This window comes from Cibotium barometz, chromosome 47, assembly GCF_041138505.1.
Source record: "Cibotium barometz isolate CiBa-2024 chromosome 47, ASM4113850v1, whole genome shotgun sequence".
Lineage (NCBI taxonomy): Eukaryota > Viridiplantae > Streptophyta > Polypodiopsida > Cyatheales > Cibotiaceae > Cibotium > Cibotium barometz.
Genome location: NC_141092.1, coordinates 1,948,147 through 1,971,284, shown reverse-complemented (window position 1 = coordinate 1,971,284; position 23,138 = coordinate 1,948,147). Strand labels below are relative to the sequence as shown.

Here is a 23,138-nt window from a genome sequence, read left to right as displayed (position 1 = left end):
TCCTTCATGCTGCACTAATACTGCAGCAGCATCAGCAAACCCCTTTTCCTGCAACAACAAAATTCAGCCTGCAAATTGAAGAAAAATCAGAAATTACAAGGTATTTTCCTCAATTTTTTTTTTGGGATTTGCAATTGAGCAAGTACAATCAACAATTGAGCAAGTACAGGTGTCGAATTGCTCAATTTTGAGCAAAATTGGCAAAATTGGGTGACATTGGTCACAATCAGGATTAATTTGCAGGAAATTGGTCACAATCAGGATCAATTTGCAGGAAATTGGATGTCGAAATTTGGGGCTTTTGATGTAATTGTGCAATTAAGCACTCATACATGCTGTATAATGTGAAAAATCGCACATTTGGGCAAAATTGCAGCAAATTGCAGTGCAAATCAAGGGGCTTTTGTGCCGATTGGATTGATTTGCATGCAGGCGATCGCATTTGATGCTGTGGATAATGTGTTGATGCCTTACAAGCACTCAATGTGCCTGTAAATCAAAGGGCTTTCATTATTTGGATGTATATGTGGCCAGGGGGAAGCATCGTGAACACTCTGGATGCCTTCATGTGCGTCAATGTACCATGTATGATCAAAAATTGATCTTAAATCAAGGGGCTTTTCAAGTTCGTATGCTTGTTGAGCTTGGCAAAGCAGCAGGCAAGACATTTATGCCTTGAATCCTCAAAAATCAGCTTGCAGTCAAGGGGCTTTTGCCCAATTTCTGTTCGGGACTGTTGTATGCAGTGTACAGGACTGTAAAAGTCTGATTTTCACTCATTTGGACAGCCAGGAGAGCATTTATTGCTATTGTACCTGCTGGTACAGATTTGGCACAGCTTTGTGCAAGTTTTGGCATGGCTGTACACTGTTTTGAGTGACCAAAAGGCTCAATTTCAGCTGCTGTACTTGCCGGTACAGGTTTGGTACATCATTGGTGAGCACTTGGTACTGCTGTACAGTACTTTGGAAGGGCAACAGAGCACATTTAAGGTGCTGTCCTAAATCTGCAGCAACCAGATTTTGGTGTTTTCATCACATACAGTGGGAGAAAAGTTGCATTTGTGCTTCCGCAGTGGGAGATAAAGCTTGGGAGAAAAACTGTGAGCACTTTGTGTGCTTTTGGTGCAGTGTTTGCACATTTTGCAGGGAGTCAGGCATTGACAGGTTGCATATTGCTATGGCAACCACAGGTGAGAGCTCTTCATTGCTTCACATCAAGAAGCTTGAAGGCTCGCATAATTATGATATTTGGCAAACCCAGTGCTACAATGTGTTGCTCCAGAAAAAGCAGCACAAGCCTATCAAAGAAAGGGGTGTAAAGCCCGCTTCTCTTACTGCTGAAGAGTGGGAAGATATGGATGAGCTGGTAAGATCTACTATCATGTTGTCTGTGTCAGACTCATTACTTTTCAGCATTCGTGAAGAGAAGACAGCTTGGGGAATGTGGCAGAGATTGCAGGACTTGTATGCCCAACAAAGTGCCTCAAGCAAAGTGTATTGGTTGAAGAAACTCATAGGTCTTCAGATGAAGGAAGGGGCGTCTATGACAGCCCATCTAAATGAGTTTAATGGTATTGTCAGCCAGGTCATTAATCAAAAGTTGGCAATGGACGATGAGTTCAAAGCCACTTTTCTGTTATGCACTTTGCCAGAGAGTTGGGACACATTCAGGACAGCCACTAGCAATTCGCATGCTATGCTGTCATATGCAGATGTTGAGGGTGCTCTTCTTCAAGAAGAGATGAACAGGAAAAACAACTCTGTTGGAAAGTCCAATGCAATGAATGCACGTGGGAGATCCCAGCAAAGGGGGAAAAGCCAAGAAAGGGGAAGGAGCAAGTCTCGCTCCAAAAAGGATTTGGAATGCCATTATTGTGGCAAGAAGGGACACATTAAAAAGCAATGCTACAAATGGAAAAATGATCAAAAGGAAAAGGGAAAAGGCAAAGACAAAGAGAAAGATGAAGCCAAAGATGTAAAGCCAAAGGGCAAAAGTGGAGTCAAGATTGAAGAAATCAATGTGTCACATGCAGGTGGCAGTGAGGATGAGGTCCTATTTACTTCTTCACTTGATGCCCATTCACTTCTTACAGGTGGTCATGGTATGCACTCATGGATCATTGATTCAGGTGCCTCCTTTCATGTCACAGGTTGCAGAGACTTGTTTGTCAGGTATACTGCTGGCAATGAAGGAGTGGTTTATTTGGGTGATAACCATGCATGCAAGATTCTTGGCAGAGGTGATGTGAGGCTTGTATTTTCAGATGGCTCACAGCTTATGCTCCATGATGTCAGGCATGTGCCTGAGATCAAAAAGAATCTGCTCTCTACTGGACAGCTTGATGATGCTGATTATGTTACCACATTTGGTCGTGGAAAGTGGAAAATTAGTAAGGGCTCACTGGTTGTTGCCAGAGGCTCTAAGGTGGACACTCTTTATTTTATGCATGCAGGTGTTTGTCACCATGCTAATGTAAATGCAACTGAGCTGCCGGAAATCTCTATGTGGCATAGCCGGTTGGGACACATGAGTGTCAAGGGAATGGAGCAATTGTCTCGTTTGGGTTACTTGCCTTCTCTAAAGTTTTCAAGTTTTCAGTTTTGTGAGCATTGTATATATGGTAGGCAACTACAGTGCCCCCACAAGAAAGCTCTTGGACAAAAAGATGCTCAGTTAGAGCTTGTGCATACAGATGTATGTGAGATGCCTCAGCTTTCTTTGGGAGGGGCAAAATACTGTGTGTCTTTTATTGATGATGCCACACGTAAGGTGTGGGTTTATCCTCTTCGTTTGAAGAGTGATACATTCTCAGTGTTTCAGAAGTTTGTTGCTCATGTTGAGAATCAAACTGGCAAAACACTGAAGGCTTTGCGTTCCGACAATGGTGGAGAGTATATGTCCAAACAGTTTCAGGACTTTTGTGATGCTAAAGGCATCAAGAGGGAGCTCTCTACTCCTTATGATCCTCCACAAAACGGGACAGCAGAGAGGATGAACAGGACCATTCAGGAGAAGGTCTGTTCTATGTTGTCACATGCTGCATTACCTCATGGTTTTTGGGCTGAAGCTGTTATGACAGCCGTTCACCTTATAAACAGGTCACCTAACACGAGGCTTGGTGGGAAAGTGCCAGAGGAAGTATGGACAGGGAAGCCTCCGTCATACAAGCACTTGAGAGTGTTTGGTTGCGTTGCGTACGTGCACATACGCAGGGAAATGTGCACCAAACTTGATCCTAAGTCTCACAAATGCATATTCCTAGGATATGGTGACAGAGGTGAAATGGGGTATAGACTTTGGGATCCCGTGAATAGAAAGATTATACGCAGCAATGATGTCATTTTTGATGAAACATGCATGTATAAGGAGCCTGCAAGGCAACAGGAGCCTGGCAGAGTCATCTTTGATGATGATGGACATCATGGACAACAACAAAGGGCTGTAAATCAGCCATTACAGCAGGAAAACCAGCCCTTAAATGGTGCTGAAAATGGTCCAAATGGACAGCCAGAGATGGCAGAAGATATCCCTATGGATATACCACAGTTAGAAGAAATACCGGGCATGATATTTCAGCCTTATGGCATGGAACAGGAGCCACCAATGGGTGATATGCAGGCTGGACAGCAACCTGCAAATGATGGTCATTGGGTACGGAGGTCCACAAGACCCTCTAGAGCCCCTAACAGGTTTGTTCCAGGGGTTGACTACTTGATGCTTACTGACTGTGGGGAGCCCTCACATTATAAGGAGGCTTTACAGAGGGCAGACAAAGCTCTATGGGAGCGTGCCATGAAGTCAGAGATGGATTCTCTGCATAAAAATGGAACTTGGAAGTTGGTGCATTTGCCTGCAGGCAAGAAGGTTTTGCCATGCAAGTGGGTTTACAGGCTCAAAGTTGCACCAGATGCAAAGCCAAGATACAAAGCCAGGTTAGTGGCTAAGGGCTTCAAGCAGGAATATGGTGTGGACTTTGATGAAATCTTCTCTCCAGTGGTCAAAATGACCACACTTAGAGTTGTGTTAGCTTTGGTTGCACATGATGATCTGGACTTGATTCAGATGGATGTGAAGACTGCTTTTCTTCACGGTGATCTCCATGAGGAGATATATATGCAGCAGCCAGAGGGTTATGCAGTGAGTGGAAAGGAGAAGCTTGTATGCAAGCTGAAAAAGAGTCTTTATGGGCTCAAACAGGCACCAAGAGAATGGTATCATAAATTTGATACATTCATGAAATCTCAGAAATTCAGGAGAAGTGACATAGATCATTGCTTATACACCAAGAAAGCTTTGGATGGCAGTCTATTGATCCTCATCTTGTATGTTGATGATATGTTGATTGCCGGGAAATCTCGTAAGGAGATGGATGCCTTGAAGCAGAGGCTGCATCAGACCTTTGATATGAAGGATTTGGGTGATGCAAATCACATTTTGGGTATGCGGATACTTCGGGACAGAAATCAGCATGTGTTGTATTTGTCTCAGAAGGAATATATTGGCAAAGTCTTGCAGAGGTTCAATATGGACGGGGGGAAGAAGACTAGTACTCCTTTGCCTCCATATGTGAAACTCAGTGCTATGGACAGCCCACAGTCAGATAGAGACAGGGCTGATATGGCCAAGATTCCGTATGCTTCAGCTTGTGGCAGTCTCATGTATGCCATGGTTGCTACTAGGCCGGACATTGCATTTGCAGTGGGAGTGGTTTCTAGATACATGGCCAACCCTGGCAAGAAGCATTGGGAAGCAGTGAAAGGTGTCATGAGATACCTGAAGGGCACACAGGATATGTGCATATGTTTTGGCAAACAGGATGCATTAGTGCATGGTTACACGGATTCGGATTATGCCGGTCATCCAGATAACCGGAAGTCTACTACCGGTTATGTGTTTACATTCACAGGAGGTGCTGTGTCATGGATATCCAGGATGCAGAAGTGCACTGCCTTATCTACTACAGAGGCCGAGTATATTGCAGCCACAAAGGCTTGCAAGGAGGCATTATGGCTATCTCGGTTAGTGGTTGATTTGGGTTATACAGGGGATATTCCATTGTTGCATTGTGACAGTCAGAGTGCGATCCAGTTGGCAAAGAACCTTGTCTTTCATGCAAAGACGAAGCATGTGGATGTGAAGTATCACTTCATCAGAGAGGTGATAGAGAACAAGCAAATTCAGCTTGTTAAGATTCATACGGATGACAACCCGGCTGATCTGTTGACAAAGAGTTTGCCTCCGGAGTGGTTTGCTCATTGCAGACACTTGATGGGCATTGGATGAGGCCAGTTTCAGCCTTGATTTGGCCTTGTATATTATCATGTACATGCTGATTTTTTTTCTTTTCCTTTACTTAAGGGCACTTTGCCTTTAAGTGGGAGGTTGTTGGGGTAAAGGCATAATGCCCACCCTTATAGTGTGTACAAGCCCATAAGTTATAGTACATAGTACACTTAGTACTTTTAATGTACTAAGTGCACTATGTGTACTAGTGCAATATACATGTGTGATAGGGGAGTCACACACTCACTTGGTGAGTTGACTTATCCCCACAACTCTCTCTCTCTGTCTCCCTTGTTGTTTCTCTGTGTATGGCTCCCACATGAATTAACCTAACCCTTATTCTTCCTTCTCCCACACACATCCCTCACTCCGCCAGATCATGGAGTCCGTAGACCTGCGCAGATTTAGCCAGTTCTTGCTAGAGACACAGCGCCACAAAGAGACTGCTGCTACGGACTCATACCACAGGGAGAGGTGGGCGACAGCTCCAGCTCACTGATTACTTCCAGAGATCTATCCCAGTGCCTACCCTGACACAGGAGGGGTTACACTTCAGCACGCTGCGGACCTTCGAGCCAGACGGAGACCGAGAGCACCAGGCTACCAGACTCCCAGACTACATCAGAGGGAGATCACAAAGATACGGGCTCGACATCAGCACCATATCCAGGAGCGGCTAGCTCACTTACACTCACACCCAGAGATCATGCTCCAAGGTATTTTTGCCTCGCCATCGCCTATGTATCACATATTACACCCCCATTATGGTACTGGTTGGAGCTAGACAGATTTGCATTGCATTCTTGTATACCTTGCGCATATAGGTTGCATACTGAGCCTCTAGCAGTAGTGCTCCATCCATCACACTCCCCCACTAGCTCAGTACTTTCATAGTTTATTTCATGTTCATTTTGTCCTTTTGTTTTCTGGACATCCAGAAGACCGCCCCCCCTTTCCCCAAGCACCACATTTCCCTCGACCCATCTCAGCCACCCTTTTCACTAGCTCCAATGTTACCAAGGCCATACACAAACTCCAAATTGGCAGAGCTAAGGACCATGAGGGATTACTAGCTGAGCATATTGCTCATGAATGTGATACCCCAGCCCCTTTTCTAGTTGTTATGTTTAACAAAGCTCTCTGCTAGGGGTTTCCCTCTTCATGGTCTAGTAACACCATCATCCGTATCCATAAGGCGGGGGACCCCTTGGACGCAAATAACTGCAGGACTATCATGATTGGCCACACCTCGGCCAAACTTTATGGCTCTGTGGTGGAGTTAGAGATTAGCTTTTTTCCAGAGAGACATGGGTATTGGCTAGAGGTGAGTTAGGTTTCGAGAGGACGAGAGCTATCAGAGGAGGCCCGATCACAGAGACAGAGTTGAGCCTACCTTCAGAGATGACATGGGAGGTCATGTGGATTAATCATCCCTAACCTTCATCCCATAATTCTAGGCACCTCTCCTTCAATGTGGACTCTCTTTATGGTGATTGGAATCCGCCTAACCCCACTTGAGCTAGGCGCCTTGTCCCAGGTAGATTCTAGGGCTTTTAACTTCTTACATTGTTGAATTACAACATCCAGATTCACTCTAAGGTTTTGGCTTTACTTCGTTAGGCTTAAACGGCTACCCAATGGATTGGTAATGCTTTGATATTTCCAGCAAACTCCCCCTCAAGTGTTATCCATTTCTCTAGTAATGGATTTAACCTATTCTATTACAAATATTTTCTCCCAATAAAAATTCCCCATAGGAACTCTCTCATAAGCATGTATTTCACCTTCATTTTGCCATGTATGAAAGTCCTCCCCCATGAACTTATCTATTGGGGGTGATGCTATGTTGATGCAATGGGAGTGTTCGTACCACATGAGACTCAACTTTACAACAACAGTGATTAAATGTTTAATGACATTCTTTAATCATTTATTAGTGCAAAGCTCCCTCTTAATTAGGCAGGCAAAAATGTAGTGAAGGTTGCAGAATGCAATTGATGAATGCCCAAATAAAAGGGGTTTTGCAGAATAATGAAATAGCAACTACCCAATGTCTAGTTTGAATCCTCAATGATAAGGTTTTAATGCACATAATTAGCATTAATCTACTGTTATTGACAGATAAAAAATGCTTGATGCTCACCAACCAGTGGATATAATGCTTCAAGATTTGGTGAGTGTGCTTCTCTTATACCCAATTGAAGAGCCCTAAGAGGGTTTTGCTCCTCTCCAAGCACAGGCGCTGAAATCATGATTTTTCTTCAGGCAATTTTTTGCGTTGAATGCAGAGATGCTTTGGTGACGATTTGCTCCAAATTGGTTGAAGCCTTTTGACACGCTGAAAGTAGATGTGCTTAGCTAAATGCCTACATGCTTGATTTGAAGTAGAATGGCTCAAAGAGGGAGATCTCAGCAGATTTGTAGAGAGGGATGTTTCTGCTAAGAAAAGAGAGTGATAAATTACTAATGATGGGTTTAGCTATTTACTAGTGAGGCTTAGGATCAAAGTAGCTCTGATACCAATTGCTGATTATGATGTTTGGATAGCACAGGGTTAGAAGTGGGGAGCAGAGGATTGGAGGACGGTCAAGAGGCTCCAGATTATGATGTTTTTACACCTGATTTGGAGAGTGAACCCCCGTACGACACCCCATCAGTTGGAGTGGCACCCTTCATAATAGATGCACTCTTCCAGACGACGACTTTCATTCATGGGCTCTACACCATGGATAGCTACAGGCTCCCAAAGATTTGCATTGGAGTGGTCTTGGTGACTAGCAGGGCAGGGTAAGGACAGGCCAGGCCATGCAAGAGTTTCTCAGTGGTTTCTTTCACAGGGGGTTCATATTATTTGCTTGTCATCCTTCCAGTACAGCTTAGATGCACCTTTTCTTTGTCTTACTCACGAGGAGGTGAACGGTCTCATTCGCTGTGACCTCCTTCCAGCTACACACCCATACCTCATGGATTGCATGTTCATAGTTACCCCCAAAGTTGCAATTATACCGGGACTTCTTTCTGTGGACTACAGAGGATGGACTTGGTTAGAGGCTTGGATACTTGCATAGACATGTCTCATGCCGTGCGGATTGTGATCAGGCAGATCCGAGTCTCCTTTCACTGCCTTCGAGTGGAGAGTGGGATTCTCTTTCTCACGTGTTTGCTTGACCTTATATTTTGAGAGTAGCCAGCCAAATATAGAGTACCCCCTCTTTTGCATTCTACTCCTGACCTCCTCGGAGGGGTGTTCTGTTTACTTTTCATGAGGGTTGTAGTCTGCCTTGTGCAGATGCCTTCTTTCGACTAATTAAAGGAATTTTTCTTGGAAAAAAACAAGTGTGATTGCTATAACAAGATAGGGCATTATGCTAAGTGTCATTAAGTTTGTTGTAATTTTCTATGTTATGATTTTCTTTAAAGCATGAGGATTATGCTACATCATGTAATATATAGTAATTTACGTTCTGGTACTTCACATGAGGGTATACTAGCATGTACTTTTTTGTCTTTTCAAATGTATAGCCTTACCAGTGTCTGCAGCATTGCAGCTGGTGCCATGCTCGAGGTGTCGATACCAATACGAACTTATGTCTGGAGATGTGGTCAACTGTGAATCCGAGTCGATAAGGTAAAGTTAGTAATGTGCTACTGGATACGTCATGATGTGCATAAAACTTGACAGTTGTCTGCTGGTGTAGGCTCCATCTTTTTTGTTTGGGTTGGGGGGTGGGGGTATACGTATTTTGTACTCCTGGACACTCTTAGTTGTTGCATGCATATGTGACCAAGGACAACACCATGTGCTGTATATGGACTTTTTTGGTGGGATACTGTGTCCAAGAACAACACCATATGTGACCACAGATTTACACTCTAGGGATTGAATGATATCCTCTAGAGTTGACAATGTTTGAAGACCTCCTCTAGGTTATGGAGTTGCACACAAAAGTTATCCATGAACATTTGCACATGGGTAAACATGACTTGAAGCATAAACAACACTTAGTCACGACCACGGGAGTAGTAACATATCAGAAATCAAGACAAGCATTAGCAACAAGATACATCATACCACTGCTATAGGGAAAGATTTCACAAATGACATAGAAAAATCAACAAAACCTCTCTGTGAAAGGGACAAAAAGGTGTGCCAACTCTAGTGGACTACTTAATGAGGCCAGGCCCATGTGAAATGACTTCATCTGCAGATGGACTGCCACTATTCCCCAGCCAAACCCCTTGCAAAGTTCCCTAGAGAAGATGGTGACTTGAGCAACTGTGCCATGCTTTCTTGTCCCACTCGGATGCAAAAAGCTCATGATCTACTGTCCCCTACCTATAGGGACACTATTGTCACCTGAATGTATGTGGATTAGGTGAAGCACACAGCTGCAATCAAAAGATGGTGATCCAGGAGAAGCTTCAGCGAGGCTTGATGACATCTTGATGATTCAGAACACCATCTCACTGCCTGCCGCAATGCAAGATGTTACTGGGTACTTTTTTGTACTCAGCCATATTTCATGGGCCCCAGCTTTTGGACCATTGAATGACGATGGAGGCATCTGCACCTAAGTTAGCTGTGGTCTTCCACGTGTTCAACTCTGGCTAGCTGACCAGGAGGGTGATGAACACACAGACTTCTACAGCATCTACCCTCCTAACTAAATCATGGACAGAATCTCCTTTTACATTTAAAAGCCCAGGAGCTCCCTCAGCTCGAGCCAAGACAAATGGGAAATAGAGGAAGATTTCAAAACGATCGAGTAATTTCTAGACAGGCATGGTGATAGCACAGTGGCCCGGCTGTTTGTTGGCAACATCGTGTCCTTGCAGAAGTTGTTCTTTGTGGTCCAAGGGTCGTATGCTTGATACCTTCCATAGTTTTGTGTCACGTGCATGCCTAGGCATGGCATCATGTGGACATGCTTTCCCATTGCAGCTCGTATCCTGGCAAGATAAGAGGCCGGATATGGGCAGATTGGTGCCAGATGTGCCAAGGACATACATTCCATGGATGGGACAACTTTGGGGCACACTACGAACATGTTTTATGAAGTTTTCAATGATGTTTCTGGACCTTTAAACTGCTGGTCCACCAGAAAAAGACCTGCAATCGGCCAACTATTGACCCTGTATAAAGAGTGCTTCAACCCTCATTCAAGCATCTCTCAGGTGTTGACAAGAAACCTTGCATGGAGGCAGCCCAAGGCAGCTCTAGGCAAGAACACAAGCATCTAGAGTGTATGAGCAAGCTGTGGATTCAGCAAGACGTCTTTTGTATTTGCTGTAGGCTAGCATGCACGAACCGGATCTAAGTCTAGATCCAAGAATCATTGTAATATGAGCATGTTTTGGCAATGAGCAAGAGATTAAGGTTTACTCTCTTGTCTTCTTTGTGTTTGCAAGTTACGTAGGATTAGCGTTAATCAAGATTTGAGGTCACTCTTCTGCACACAGATAACATTTCGACACCCCCCTGAGCTTAGCCTTCTTTTGCTTAGTACCCCTAACCTCGCCATGCTAGAACAGTTCTGTGACAATGACAGAGATGAATTGGTTGGCATTCTTGATTGCACCAGGTTCTCAGACCATGCGTAGATAATCCCTTGCAGTGCGTCCCACGGTATCCTCAACAACAGGACCCTGATATCCAAAGTTGGATTCAGGAGATCTGACATTTGATCTCTTTTGAGCCAAGTGTAGATTCGGAGGGTTTGGATCTAGCCCTTTCTGAAGTCAGCCATGTCTTTCAGGAGGCTGCCTGTGTCAGGGTTTGCAGAACTCAAGCAACAGGGATTCCTGTGCCTCTGCAAGATCTCAGGATTGTATACGCAAACTCCTAGCCCCTATGGGAAGGATTATGGCTAATCTTCAAGAGTCAGTGAGATCCCACTGATTTCTATTTTACTGTATGGCATCGATATGTTTGATGACATTAATGCTTCTGGCCTTCAATAGAAAGTAAACAACATTTTATTTTTCCTCTTTGGTCTCCTTGCTTTTAATGATGGTGTCCTGCACAAGACTTTTATTCCCTCTGGTTGCAATATTTTCTATAATATGGGTCCTGGATCTAACACTGGTTGCCTTTTTGCAGTATGAATGTCTCAGCATTTGAAAGAGGCTTGAGGGCGTTACAGTTGAAGCAGCAGCCTTTGCCTTCTGCAGTTCACTCATTTGTGGTAAAGCCTGATCTTTTGATGTGTTATAGAAACCTACTTCCTTGCAAGAAGACCCATTTAGCACAGTTTTGTTAAGTCGAGAAGAAAAAGAATCTTGGTCTTGTAGTAAGAACTTGCATTCTTGGCTTGCTGGTCATAGTCGCTGGGAATGGGAAGCCGAGGGGAACTGCTCCACCTCAAACCCCATGAAAGAAGGTTTTATGAAACCTTTGAAACGTCTGAATAGACTACAATAGCATGCGGACTCCAAATTGGGGGTAGGTGTCTTTGCTTTGTAGTGGATGGAGGCTTGGGGTTTTGGGCCCGGAGTGTTTTGTGACTATCGCTTGAGCAGCTTCTTCTATTCTTGCTCCAATCGACAGTTTTGGTGCTGTTGTGAGGAGAGTTTTACATGAAAGGTATCTTGAGGAACCCTAGGTTTGGTCTGTCTTGAAGGTATGCAGATATGTAGTGTCACATGTGAATAGGAGATAACTCTAGGGGCACTTTTATTCCAATGGGGTTTTCCCCTTGGACACCTAGTGTGAAAGGACACTTAAACTAGGGCTTTCATTTTAAGTTCTACTTGTACTTCATTTCACTTATTATCAATATGCGTGCAAGTACTTCTCCCACTCTCTTGTTAGTTGACCTTGCTTCTTGTGTGTGTATGTGTGTGAGCTCCCATTGCTGTCCTAACCCTAGCCCTACGGAAGACAATGGAAGCCCTAAACCCTAGCCCTATTCCTCCTGTGTGCCAACAATTGGTATCAGAGCCTGTTTCAGGGTTTTGGCCTGTTTTAGGGGTTCAGTACAGATTCAGGTCAAATCAGTCCATTCAGGGGTACATAGCAGCTCTGCCCGCCTCTGTCCATCGCCAGAAACCCTAATCTGCTCTCTGCTCGTACAATTCGACCTGCTCGTACAGTCGTACGACCAAACCCTGACAGGTTTCCGCCTTCACACGTGTGGTTGCCTTGCTGCCCTACTTCTGTTCGTACAACTTCGAACTCAAACTGACCTCTCTGTACAGTGCCATGTCATCATCTTGCACTGTTGTACTTACTGCCAGACTGTACTTGACTGCTGTACAGCTGAATCAATATCTGTACCTGCTGTACCTTACAATTCACATACCTCGGATTTCTACAACAAAAATTTGGGGCTTCCATTGTCTTCTGACATTGGTCAATAACACACTACACTACTCGAAGCCAACTAATTGCATCTGTAACTGAAATTTGAGGCTTTTTTCATTCTTTTCTTCAGTTCATTGCAATATGTACAAGTAGCTACAGCACAAGTGACTGTAGCTCACTGGCAGTTTGTGCATTTTGGGCTTGATAGTGCACAACAGTGCATTTTTGGTTGCATACATATTATTTTTGAGCCTCTTTGCAGTTTGTGCATTTGTATCAATGGCACAAAATACAATAGATGTAGTTGGTGTACTCTCATAGGACGGTTGTCATCTTACGAAGATCAAGGATCCTCATATGCTTAACATTGATGAAGTTAGTCTCCAGGACACTAAACTCACTTCCACCTCAACTTCCACACTTCTCTCACTTTGTCCATGAGGGGTAACCCTCAATCCCTTATGTTTGAGGAGTAGGTTGGTTTGCTTTAACATGAGGAACAAACGCGGAAGAATAAGTCTTCCATGATATGTGGTAGTGATCAAGCTTTTGTTGCCAATGATAAGGGCAAGGGTGGCTATTATCAGTCGAAAGCTGATTCTGGACAGCCATCAAACAAGGTTAAAAGTGATACAGATCAGCCCAAGAAGAAGGGCAAGTGTCACTACTACAAGAAGCTAGGGCACTACATCTGTGAGTGCAGGAAGAGACAAGCTAAAGAGAAGAAAAAGGAATCAGGTTTAGCTGTGGATTCTTCCAGTACTTGCAGTTGAGGCTGATGACTCGGCCAATTTTGTGCAAGATTATTGGGCTTTCTTGGTATGTAGCCATGATGCATCACAGGAGCACTTGTCCCTTAATGTAAATGCCAAGCAAGTCATTTGGTACTTTGACAGGGGAGCCTCCGTCACATTACCTCTAAGAGGGATTTGTTCATTTCACTAAGGGCTACCTCTGATGGCAAGAAAGTCACATGTGCAAACATTTCTTCCTATCTAGTCCAAGGCATTGGTGAGATTATGCTCATAGTTGCAGATGGTTCAGATCTATGCATTACAGATGTTTTGTATGTGCCTAGAATAAAGAAGAATTTGTTGTTAGTCTCGTCTTTTGCAAAAAGAGGATATGTTGTAAACTCTGAGGATGACAAATGCACAACGCGGGATAGAGAAAAGGACTATATTATAGTCACTTTTGACACATTGTACCAGGGCTTGTATCATTTGGACTCATATGGGAAGAGAGGATAGGATGCATGCTTGGCCACTACTACTACTTGTGCCATGCAAGAGATAGAATTATGGCATGCCAGGTTTGGACATGTAAATTTTGGAAGCTTGATGCCGCTACAAAGGCATCAAATGGTGCAGAATATGCCACATATAGAGCTGCCACCTCCACATGTATGTGAAGGATGCATTTTGGGAAAGATGCACAAAAATGCCTTCCCCAAGGATGGATCGGCGGTAAGGGCTGTCCATAAATTACAGCACATACACAGTGATGTGTGTGGTCCCATGAGGACACCATCACGTGGGAAGCATCTATACTTTGTAACATTCATTGATGACTACCCCAGATTTGCATGGGTTTACCCTTTAACGGCAAAATCTGAGGTCTTTATGTGTTTTCAGCATTATGTTACCAAAGTTGAAAATGAGACAGGTTGCAAAGTGCAAACCCTCCACTCAAATTGAGGGAAGGGGGGGATATATGTCAAATGCATTTAAGGCATATTTGGTAGAAAAGGGCATACATCATGAGTGTACTATGCCATACACACCACAACAAAATAGTGTGGCAAAGAGGAAAACAGGTCATTTATGGAGATGGCTAGATGCACAGTAAAGGCCTAGAATCTACCTCATAAATTTTGGATGGAGGCTATTATGTGCGCTACACATGTCTTGAACAGGTGCCCAACAAAAGCAGTGGTAGCAAGGGGTACCGTCTCTACAATCCAGGCAGTTCAAGGATTTTTGAAAGTAGAGATATTCTACACCCACTATTGGGCACTGATGATGTTAGTGGGGATCATAGTAGTTAGGGGGTTGTTTGAAATGGGTTTCCTAGAAGTTTTAAACGCGTTTCAAATGGGTTTCGTAAAATTAGCCCAAAGTTTCCTACCTATAGGTTTTTGCATGTACAAAATATAAAATATATACTGTATAAAATATGTAAAAATAACACTAAATGCATAGAATACATGGAAACATCAATTTGAAGCCTATAGTCTTTGAATCACAAATAACAAAATCATATAATCATCCATCATCAATGTCAAATGATCATGATTCATAGACCATGGTCCATGATCCATGATCCAATCATCCATCATTCCATGCCACAAAAAAAAGAACATACATGACACTACATAAAAAACTTTATCAAAAGAGTCGTATAGATTTCAACATTAGATTTGGTGCAAAAAAAAAGTCAAAAAATTTGTTTGAAAAAAACGTGTTTCCTACAAGGAAACGTTTCCAAGTTTCCTTCCCTGTAGGAAACGCGTTTCCTACCTACTATGGTGGGGTTGCTGTAGTATCTAGTCCAAGGTCAAGAGAAAGTCTAATGTTACCATTGATAGGTACAAAGCAAGACAAGTTGTTGAAGGCTATGCCCAACAGAAAGGCATAGATTATGATGAGACATTTGCACCGGCTTGGAGGTTGTCCACTATTAGATGTGTTGTTGCAGTGGCTGCCCATCATGGATAGAAAGTGCATCAGTTGGACATCAAGACAACTTTTCTCAATGGGACTTGCAAGAAGTAGTTTATGTGAGTCAGCCCATTGGTTTTGTGATACTTGTCCACAAAGCTAAAGTGTACAAGCTTAGGAAAGCACTTTATGGTCTCAAACTTTATGGTCTCAAACAAGCTCCTAGAACTTCTCATACATTCTTATTTGGCCAGCCAACGCTTCTAGAATAGTCCAACAGAAAGCACACTATGTAAAAGAGCATCATGGGATTTTACTCGTGCTCATTCTTTATGTGGATCACATGTTGTTGATTGGGAATGATGAGGATGCAATTTCAACTTTCAAAGCTGAATTTCGGGCATCATTTGAGATGTCAGACTTGGGTCTATTGCACTAATATTTGGGCATCAAGTTTGTGCAGATGGATGAAGGCATTGTTCTGCTTCAATCCACGTATATGCAAAAGCTGCTACATAAGTTTGGGTTCCACGATTGTAAGCCCATCTCTACACCTGTTAAACCAGGGCTCAAGATGAGCCTGCATGATGTAGGAGAGCCATATGACATGAGCATGTACAACGAGGCAGTTGGCTGTCTTATATATTTGTGCAACACAAGGCCCAACATACAGTTTGGTGTTTCCTAGGCTAGCAAGTACATGCACAGTCCCGGTACTAAGAGGATATTCTGCTATCTTCAAGGTAACCAGGATCTTGGTTTGTTTCATCCTAGGGGGGGTAGCTTGCAGTTATATGTTTACAGTGATTCAAATTGGGTAGTGACTATGATACACGACAGTCCACTAGTGGGAACTCTTTTTCTGTTGGATAGTCATGCATATCTTGGTTGAGCAAAAAGCAACCCATTGTTGCCACCTCTACTTGTGAAGCTGAGTACATGGCAGCTTTCACAGCCAAAGTAGATTGCGTATGGTTGAGGAGGTTACTTGCAGATCTCCATGAGTGTCAGCAGACACCCACCACCATTCTCAGTGACAGTCTGAGTGCTATGGCTATGGCACGGAATCCAGTTTTCCATGCTTGCACTAAGCACATAGAGATTTACTATCACTATGTTAGAGAGAGGCTATATGCAAGGGAGATTATATTAACCTATTGCTCTACACAAGAAAATGTTGCAAATCTATTTACAAAGGCATTGCCTAGGGAATTATTTGAAGCTTTCCGCAAAGCTTTAGGCTTACTCTCCTATAGCGGGTGATCTGCCACCTTCTACAAGTTCACATATTTCACTACAAGGGGGATTTGAAGGTATGCAGATATGTAGTGTCACATGTGAACAAGAGATAACTCCAAGGGCACTTTTATCCCAATGGGTTCTTCCCCCTGGACACCTAGTGTGAAAGGACACTTAAACTAGGGCTTTCATTATAAGTTCTACTTGTACTTCATTTCACTCATTATCAATATACGTGTATGTACTTCTCCCACTCTCTTGCTGCTCCTTGTGTGTATGTGTGTGAGCTCCCATTGCTATCCTAACCCTAGCCCTATTCCTCCTGTGTGCCAACATGTGTCCCCAGCGTAATGTCCTCCCTACCTTGCTTGTTGCTATCCTCTGCATTATGAAATAAAGAGGTTATGAATGTTTGTAACTGATGAGTGGTAAAGTCATCCATTCCTCTCTGAGGTGCTTCCCCTTAAGGAGGAAAAGGCCCTCCAAGGAGGACCTGAGAGCATCAATGGTCACAAAGAGGATTCCTCTGCTACCTCCAGAGGAGATGGATTGATGTGCAAGGTGCAGCCATAGAAGCCAAAGACCAGGACTTGCCAACCTTACAACAGCCTGGACCCAGTCTGGCTACTTTCCTTCACTTACTCGGCCCACCTGGGACACCGGATCCAGCTTCACCGGTAAGGCATTAGCAATGGTCAGCTGAGGCCATATCAGCTCATCTAGTCACCTCTGGAGTAGTTTTAAACCCCACAAGATCTCCTACTTTCTTTGGCTCACCGCTCTCAGAAGTTTTGTGGTGGTGGCGTGGCTGGCCACTAGATTGACTAGCTGTCAACAATGTGGAGCAGCATGGGAACCCAAAAACATTGTCTTTGGGATTGTTTGGCTGCACAGAAGGTTTCACGAAGGAACTTTTTCCTGTTCACTCAAGATAGGTGAGTGATTGTTGGGGCATGGTCGCCCGTCTGTAGAGTTCAGCGGGCCACTGCCTCACAACCAAATTCTCATTGAGAGATGATCAGTTGTCTGGAACCTTGGCAGGTTTGGCAGGCTTCTTTCGGAGGGTTCTGCGACTCCTCCTGCAGAGTCCATTGGCTCGATATGGACACCCCTCATTCACACCCTCTGTGGTGGCTGGGAGCATCTTCAAGGCTGGGATCTGCAGGAACAGAGGGCGGCTTTAATGCACATGCAGAGCCCTGGCACCCTTTTTGTTGTGAGGTAAAATGATGAATCACCTGGTAGTACACGTACCCCAACCCCACGCTGTAGACCCCTTCCAAGAGTGGGCAGCCATGGAGGGAGCCCCCCTCCCTTTTTTATACTTTCACTTTATTAAAATCTTTGTATCTATTTGTTCATAGTAAGTTTTCATTACCAATGGAATTTTTTTTGGAAGAAAAAGAAAACATGACAAATGGGCCCTTGGGGAGAGCTCCAGGTGGATCCTCTTCATCGTAGGGATAGGAACATCCCAACTCCATTAGCTCTAGATCGACATCTCTGTACTATGTAGTATGTGGAGGATCCGAAGATCTCAAAAGCACTGAGAGTGGAACACCACTCAATATGGTAGAGTGGATACTGCAGAAGCCTGACAATAAAAGGAAATAAGACTGTAAACTGAAAGTGGAGGAGGCAGTGGAAGGGTTGCTATCAAAAGGTTATGGCTGGGAGTAGCGCAAATCTGTTTAGATGTGCAGCAGCATGGAGAGTTCAGGCTGGGCTACCAAATTGATTGGGAACCATTGCCGAAAGGAACGGTCCAGATTGTGATGAAGGCCAGATCCTCCGAGTTGGGATGCACTGGGGTTTCTTGGTCATAATATTGTTTTTTTTTTTTTTGGGGGGGGGGTGTTACTTTCTTTTTTTGGATGTGATAATGCTGATTAGTTGCTTTATTTGCTGATCATGGCCCAACTTCAGGTGAGATCTCCGGATGGGATGGCTCGAACTTACCGATTCGCCACTGCTTCAGCTAATGTTCCAGCACAAGTAGGGGAACGAATAACTGTTGCTGCTGCTGCACCAATTAATAGCGCTAGGGGTCTTGGACCTTTCAAGGTTAGTGCTAGAGCTCCAGGATGGCGCCCAAGTGAACCTATGTGTATTACAAATCATATCACTGGATGCATCTCTCCTTTACTACGTGCTCCTCCAAAATCTGGTAGTGGAGCTTCTCTAGACACCTCAGTGGTCATTCCTGCAGCATTTCTCTTAGCAAGCAGTGATGCAGCAACAGCATTAATCGATCCAACGCTTCCTCGCACAATAGCCATTGGTGCTGCTGCAGTAGCTGTCCTTGGAACTGCAGCAAACACTTGGATTCTACCTCGTGTAAATCAGGTACAGGCTCCTGATGGTCTTCATTTCGTCTTCTATGGAAAATGGATGGCTTACTGGTTTCAAACCATGGTCTTTTTAATGGCTCTGTGTTGGCATTTGAATGCAGCTTCCTCAGAGGACTGCTGATGCAATAGCATTGCGGCAAGAGCTGCTGGGACAGTATGAGGTTTTGCAAGCGCGCCTTCAAGAACTTACACAAGGTGCTGCAGAAGAGGTCTCTTTCAAAGTCTTTCTATAGCAACCAACTCCTTTCTCTCAATGTCTTTCAGGATATAGTATTTGAGAGTCTTCTTTCTGACAGCATAAGGAATGCTTAAATTAATCCTAGGTGCGTATCCTTGCCCGGATGTGCCAGCTCCAAAATAAGATGGAGGCTGTGAGAGAACCAACTTACAGGTAGGTGAATGGTTTATGATGAAGTTGGTCGCACACAGGTTAACAGAGCTGCCACCAGTTACTGGACCTGCTTGTGTGTTCTTAATAGTGCTCGTATGGATCGCGTTCGCAAAGCTCGAGAAGGACTTGATGAGCGTCTGGCATCAAGGTTGGAACTAATCGACAACTATGCAAAGGTATGCTTCATTGCTAATCAGTAGGTGTGGATATATCTGAGTACTCCAGTTTCTGAGGCCTGCATCTAGATTTTATGCTGAAACAGGTATCATCCATGATCGAGATTGAAGTTGAGATGGATGTTGATGTCGTGGCTGCAGAGGCTGGAGGTGCTGTGGTAAGTGATGAATGCATTCAGAGGCATGATATTTTTATCATTATTCTCACTTTTTTGACTTCATGTTTCGATGGCTATTTGCACTCCATTGCAGGCTAGCATTGCTGCACAAATTGAACGTTTGGCAGAGGTGGAAAATCTACAGAAGGTACTACTCTTAAATGAGATTGTGAGATCATCTTAGAGAAGTCAATGATATGACTTTTGAGCATTACTCCGATGAGCAGGAGGAGTTACATCTAAGGCTTCCATTCAGGAATTTTGAGGTCAGAATGGGTCTGAGATGGATCCACATAGGGTGGGCAAGCGCCCAACTGCCATTTTGAGAGTCATAAATAGCAAGAGGGGCAGCAGGTAGCTTCCTACCTGCCATCTGTGGGACTATAAAAGCCTAGCATACCTTTTCATTATCACATGATCACTCATGTTGTGTACATAGTAAGCAGCAGCCGAGCCTCCTTCCTCGTACCTCCATCATTATTCCGCCATCTAAGCTCCTGAGTTCTGAACCCACAGCTTGATTTTCTGCCCTTGTTGAAAACAGTAGTTCAGGAGTTCATTCTTGGTCTATCGTATCATGTGCATGAAAAGATCCTGCCTTTGTGAGTCGTTATGTTAGACACTGCTTTGTGTATTTGCTAACATGTGTATCTGGTGGAGTGCATGCTGATTGCATGCTTTGTATGTCAAGACAGACTAATTTCGTCAATTGCTCAAGGCTGCAAGCTAAAATTACGCATCTGAGTAGGACAGACAGGAAGCAAGGGACCTCGCTTTTTGAAGCTTGCATAAATGGTGTTTTTGCATGTGGAATAGTGAGATACGTGTAATAAAATTCGTTTGTTGTATTGTGAATGTGTGTACATGTACGCTTGCCAGCTCAAACCTAGTTTTGATAATGATAGACTTAAGTTCATAAGTTTCGGCTGCTCTGTTGTCTGTGAGTAGTAATGTCCTTTTTTGTTTTCCAAACAGCAATGGAGAATGCAAGCTGAGGTGAATGACGAGCTCGAGAAGCTTCTGCAATCATCACCAGTCCTTCCAGATACCACTTGAAAATTTGGGACTTTTCCCAAGCTGTATCACGCATTTGTTTTGCAAGACTTAGTAATCAATGCCTTATTCTTCAGGTGTAAATAGAGGCGACTCCTCATTCTTGTAACAGTGCATTGTGGTGACAAGCATTGGCTCTCTTGCATGAAGTCTTTGGCTGTAGGTATGAAAGGCTTTTTGTTGCCCATATTATTTGGACCTTTTCTGAAGGGCAGCAGCGCATGTAATTAACTCATTTGGCATAAGAGTTTCTGAAAGCCAAAACTTAACAGAAAAGCCCAAATGAAAAAAAGGTTCCGTCTGGTTCTTGTTTTCAAGAAGAGTTATAATGGAAGTTCCTAACTCCAATGAGGATCATGGCGTACTGAAGAGGATAGGTGATTCTTTTACCAGAAACACTTAAGAGGCTGTTGGCCAATTCGTGTGTGTCACCCACATGCACACCTTATGATTGCCAGGTGTACGTGTTGGAGGTAGCTCCACCCCACTTGCACATCCTTTGAAAGGTCCTCCAGCTTTGCTAGCACCTTCAGCCTTGCCCGTACAATAGTGTATTGATTGACACTTCTGGCATGAGCTTGATGACAGCACATTATAAGTTCTATTCATTGCACATGGCACTACCATCCTCTGTAGGGCATTGTTAATCATGATTTAGGTCAGGAACTGCAGAAACGGGATTTCTACTCTTTGGTTTACCGACACGTATGCAGTTCTTGGATAGGCTCCTTGAAACAATTTCCTTGTGTTAATGCAGTTAGGAACGGCTGTCAGTTCCATCTCAAGTTTCTAATTGGGTTCCTACCAAGGGACCCGATTGGGCAAATGATCACCTTACACAGTCCATGCATAGGATCTTGTGGAGTAGGCTTATGGTGCTGACTCAGGTCTTGTAGAGTCAAATTGGTTGGTTTTTAGCTGGTCAGAGGCTCTTTTTAAATTTCTTCCATGATAATGTTAGCCAACTTCACTCTGAAGCTAATAAAAACTTCCAAATTTTGATTTTATTTTAGTTAGATGGTGTGCTTGCTTCAATGTGCATTGAATCATTCTCACTAACATCTAACTCACCATCAAGAAAGTGAAGCTTGTTGGTCCCTAGGTAAGAGTGGAAAAGAGTGTGATTGAGTCGGGATTACTAGCAAGACAACAAGCTCATTAACAAAGGATTAATCAAGGAATAAGGAGGAAGACACAAAAATAGGGGAAAGCATAATTGTATTATTATAATTGGTTCCTTTTACAATAGAGGTCCCCTTTGCAAGGTGGGGGCATATGATTCCACCACATATACATGTCAAGGCATGATGCTAAGTGTCCTTAAAAGGGGTCAACATTACACGCCATTGCTTACATAAGATCCTTCTAAGGGGCTATTCTCTATAGAGTCACCTAGGTCAAACCATTAAAGAAAAAGTGCAAACACAACCCCAACCGAAGTTGGACAAGAATAATTTCTAGGCTTGGAATTCAAGATGATCAGTCTTCTTATGGAAAAAAGTATATTAGGAGTTTATCATAGATAATAAAAAGGAGCTAGAGATTACTGAATAAAATCCTAGACCGCAACAGGTGTAAATATATAAAGCATGGCATGAAAGAGCTAGAAAAGTATGTCATTTTATGATTGTGTATATACAAGGTGCGTAAATGCTTGCTTGGGACACCTTGGTGGAGATGTGCAGTACAAACACTCAAGCTCGAAAGATGCAACAAAAGTAGGAGCTACATAATGTGATCAGAGAGTAGTTGAGTATAAATAAATACTTGGTAAAGATTAAAGGGCTTGAAGATGTCCTTGCTTCAATTGGATCTCCAGTAGATAACGATGATATGGTATTAGTCACCATGAATGGTCTTGGTAAGAAATATGGCCAATTTCAGATCTTCATTAGAGTTTAAGAGAACTTTTTTAATGTGTAGGAATTAATTGCTCTCCTCATATGTGAGGAGATGAATCTTGAGAGAGGTTGATCTTCTAGAAATTCACATGAGCATGTCTTCTACTCACGTATAAGTAGAGGTAGAGGCGGTTTGTCATCTAGAGGATGCGATGGTGGTCATCTAATATACAAACAAGTGGAAGAGGTCACTCTAGAGGTAGGAAAAACTGGAAAGGTTGAGGTAGTTGGTAAAGAAATCAAAATGCATATAGCATGGAGTGCTATTACTATGGTGAATCAAGATATATTGCAAAGGACTTCTATATAAAGGAGAATGATAATAGAAAGTTGTAGCAAGGCAACTCTCCATCATCAAGTAAACATGGTGATAATAGAAGTGAGCAGTGTTGTGATGTAGCATATGCGTAGTTCCAACAAGATCGATAGATATTTGGTATGTGGATTTCAGTGCCTACAACCACACAACCAATCATGGTAAGTGGTTTAGAGATATGTAGAAAATAAAAAAACTAGGGTATGTGGAAAAAACTTGTGCATCCCATTGCATTGGTCATATAAATATACAACAATTGAAGTCTATGCATGCTCAACATGTTGTTGCAGGTTTGGCAAAGTTT

General features: G+C 43.3%; 1 protein-coding gene across 4 annotated transcripts in view; it reads left to right on the top strand.

Annotated features, from left to right (window-relative positions):
• Positions 1-20,934, top strand: part of LOC147611261 (uncharacterized) — a 40,984-nt gene extending 20,050 nt beyond the window's left edge. The window contains exons 4-12 of one of the 4 annotated variants that reach the window (XR_015263726.1): positions 8,835-8,914; positions 11,387-11,471; positions 18,415-18,834; positions 18,941-19,034; positions 19,163-19,230; positions 19,319-19,406; positions 19,493-19,564; positions 19,659-19,712; positions 20,540-20,934. Coding sequence is in view for 2 of the 4 variants with exons in the window: in XM_086784322.1 (XP_086640448.1) it covers positions 8,835-8,914; positions 11,387-11,471; positions 18,415-18,834; positions 18,941-19,048; positions 19,163-19,230; positions 19,319-19,406; positions 19,493-19,564; positions 19,659-19,712; positions 20,540-20,620 (1,056 nt within the window). In the remaining 2 variants the exon portion in view is untranslated. Of the gene's footprint in view, positions 1-8,834; positions 8,915-11,386; positions 11,472-18,414; positions 18,835-18,940; positions 19,049-19,162; positions 19,231-19,318; positions 19,407-19,475; positions 19,565-19,658; positions 19,713-20,539 lie in introns of all 4 variants that reach the window. The other 3 variants (XR_015263725.1, XM_086784322.1, XM_086784323.1) reach the window with 3 other exon arrangements.
• The last annotated feature ends 2,204 nt before the right edge of the window (positions 20,935-23,138 follow it).